Source organism: Condylura cristata, unplaced genomic scaffold, assembly GCF_000260355.1.
Source record: "Condylura cristata isolate star-nosed mole 26May11 unplaced genomic scaffold, ConCri1.0 scaffold00032, whole genome shotgun sequence".
Lineage (NCBI taxonomy): Eukaryota > Metazoa > Chordata > Mammalia > Eulipotyphla > Talpidae > Condylura > Condylura cristata.
Window position 1 is genome coordinate 19,963,997 of NW_004567133.1, and position 1,960 is coordinate 19,965,956.

At 59.7% G+C, this 1,960-nt stretch overlaps 1 protein-coding gene across 1 annotated transcript in view; it reads left to right on the forward strand.

The window, feature by feature from the left end:
• The window catches only part of LOC101621909, a 40,189-nt gene that overhangs the window by 15,717 nt on the left and 22,512 nt on the right, over positions 1-1,960 (forward strand). The window contains exon 2 of the mRNA XM_012731686.1: positions 468-910. Within this exon, the coding sequence (XP_012587140.1) occupies positions 468-910 (443 nt within the window). The remainder of the gene's footprint in view (positions 1-467; positions 911-1,960) is intronic.

The window sequence follows — 1,960 nt, forward strand, 5'->3', positions numbered from 1 at the left end:
TGAGTGCTGACCCCGCCCCGTGAGTGCTGGCCCCGCCCCGTGAGTGCTGACCCCGCCCCGTGAGTGCTGACTCCGCCCCGTGAGTGCTGACTCCGCCCCGTGAGTGCTGACCCCGCCCCCTGCGTGCTGACTCCACCCCGTGAGTGCTGGTCCCACCCTGTGAGTGCTGACTCCACCCCGTGAGTGCTGGCCCCGCCCCGTGAGTGCCGGCTCCGCCCCATGATTGCCGACTCCGCCCTATGAGTGCTGACTCCGCCCCGTGAGTGCTGACTCCGCCCCCTGAGTGCTGACTCCGCTCCGTGAGTGCTGGCCCCGCCCACTCTGGCCGCCGCTAGGGTCGCTGGACGCCTGGGTGCGCTGCGTGTGCCATCCTGCCGCCGGCGCCCGCGGTCCTTGCAAAGTGAAACAGTGGGCGGTGACCGAGGGAGTGTCCTGTGATTTGACTGGGTGAGGACCTCCGCTGGCAGGCCCACGCGCTTCTCGGGAAAGGCGCTGTCTGCCGGGGCACAGCCGGCCCGGCCTGGGCTCCGTCTTGCTTTCCGGGAAGGGACGCCCAGGACGGAGCCGGGCCGGGCCAGCGCTGGGCAGCTCAGCGGCGACCTCCTGGCCTGGCCTTCCTCCCGGGGCGGTTCATGCGCGCACCCCGTCGGCCGGACCTGCGGTGCCGGAGCCACGGCGGCGCCGGAGGGGCGCTGGCCCTTGGTGTCCACCCGTGAGTGCCCCGCCGCCCGGACACCCGGTTTCCGTCAGACGCGCGGAGCCCCTGGGCACCACGGCTTCCTCGCTCACCTGCGCGTCACAGTCGGCCACGAGCCCATCGGCCTCAGAGCCTTTGAGGCCCCGACCGCCAGGGCTGGCGCCTCTCAGCTTGGCGTCGGGGGCCGAGACCTGCGAAGCAGCTGGCCCTTCGGTAGGCTTCACACATTTTTGCCTAATTCTCTTCTAATTAAAGAACCAGGACGCAGAATATATATTTCTCCCTTTGGTATTTGGGACCCAAACCTGCCTTTAAACGTCTTCTGGCCTTGTCAGCAAGCTGCTCGTTGGTGGCCGGTTCAGGTCGCACAGGGTCGCGTCGAGTCGTTGCCTCTGAGCGGGACACGCGTCCCTTCTACTGTCACACACAAGGCGGCCCCCAACAGCCTCCACAAATCTTTGCAACAATCGATTCTTCCTCAAGTTAGCACCTCAGCAGGGAAACTGCTGGGCTGGTGGCTGCGGTTAGGGTCAGTTGTGGCGACAGACGCTGCTCCTCACAGCTGCCTTCTCCCAGCCCACAAGGAGTCATTTCGGGGACCTGCTCCTATCACCTCGGGCAGTTGAAGGGCCGACACAGGCAGGATCTTAAGGTGGAGCAGCGTCCACGAGCAGATATTCCAAAATGGAGGGCAAAGGGGAGCGGCCTGAAGGCACAGGAGTGCAAGTTCTTGTCTGGTCTCAGCAGACCTTTATTTATACATTACAAGCAAGCCATGGAGCAGCATTAGCATATGAATTGGGCTGAAAGATCATCTTTTTTAAGAACAGTCTGGGGTAGCATTGACCTTCAGCTGAGATTATAACATTATTCTTAAAATCAATCTATTAAGGCCCTCTCCTGCCCCGGAGGTGACCACACAGCGCGGCAGACCTCTCCTGACCGCCCGCTGCTCCCCTCAGCAGTGGACTTCATCGATCTGCCTGTTCTGCTCCCCGCTCTGTCTCTGGGGAATCCTCTCACCCTCCGCATCTCTGGCCTGTACCCCAGTTCTGTACGAATAAATAAATAAGTCTTTAAAAAAAACTGAATAGAAAGCTTGAGTAGTTCCTTAAACACTAAACAGAAGACTTGGGTGAATTTCCTTATCTAAAGAATAGACTTAAAAGTTTAAATAGTTCTTTAGAAACTAAATAGAAGGCTATGTGAGATAGTAGAGTGATGAAATTTGGGTTCTCGTCTGGACAGTAAAAGCATAGGTTC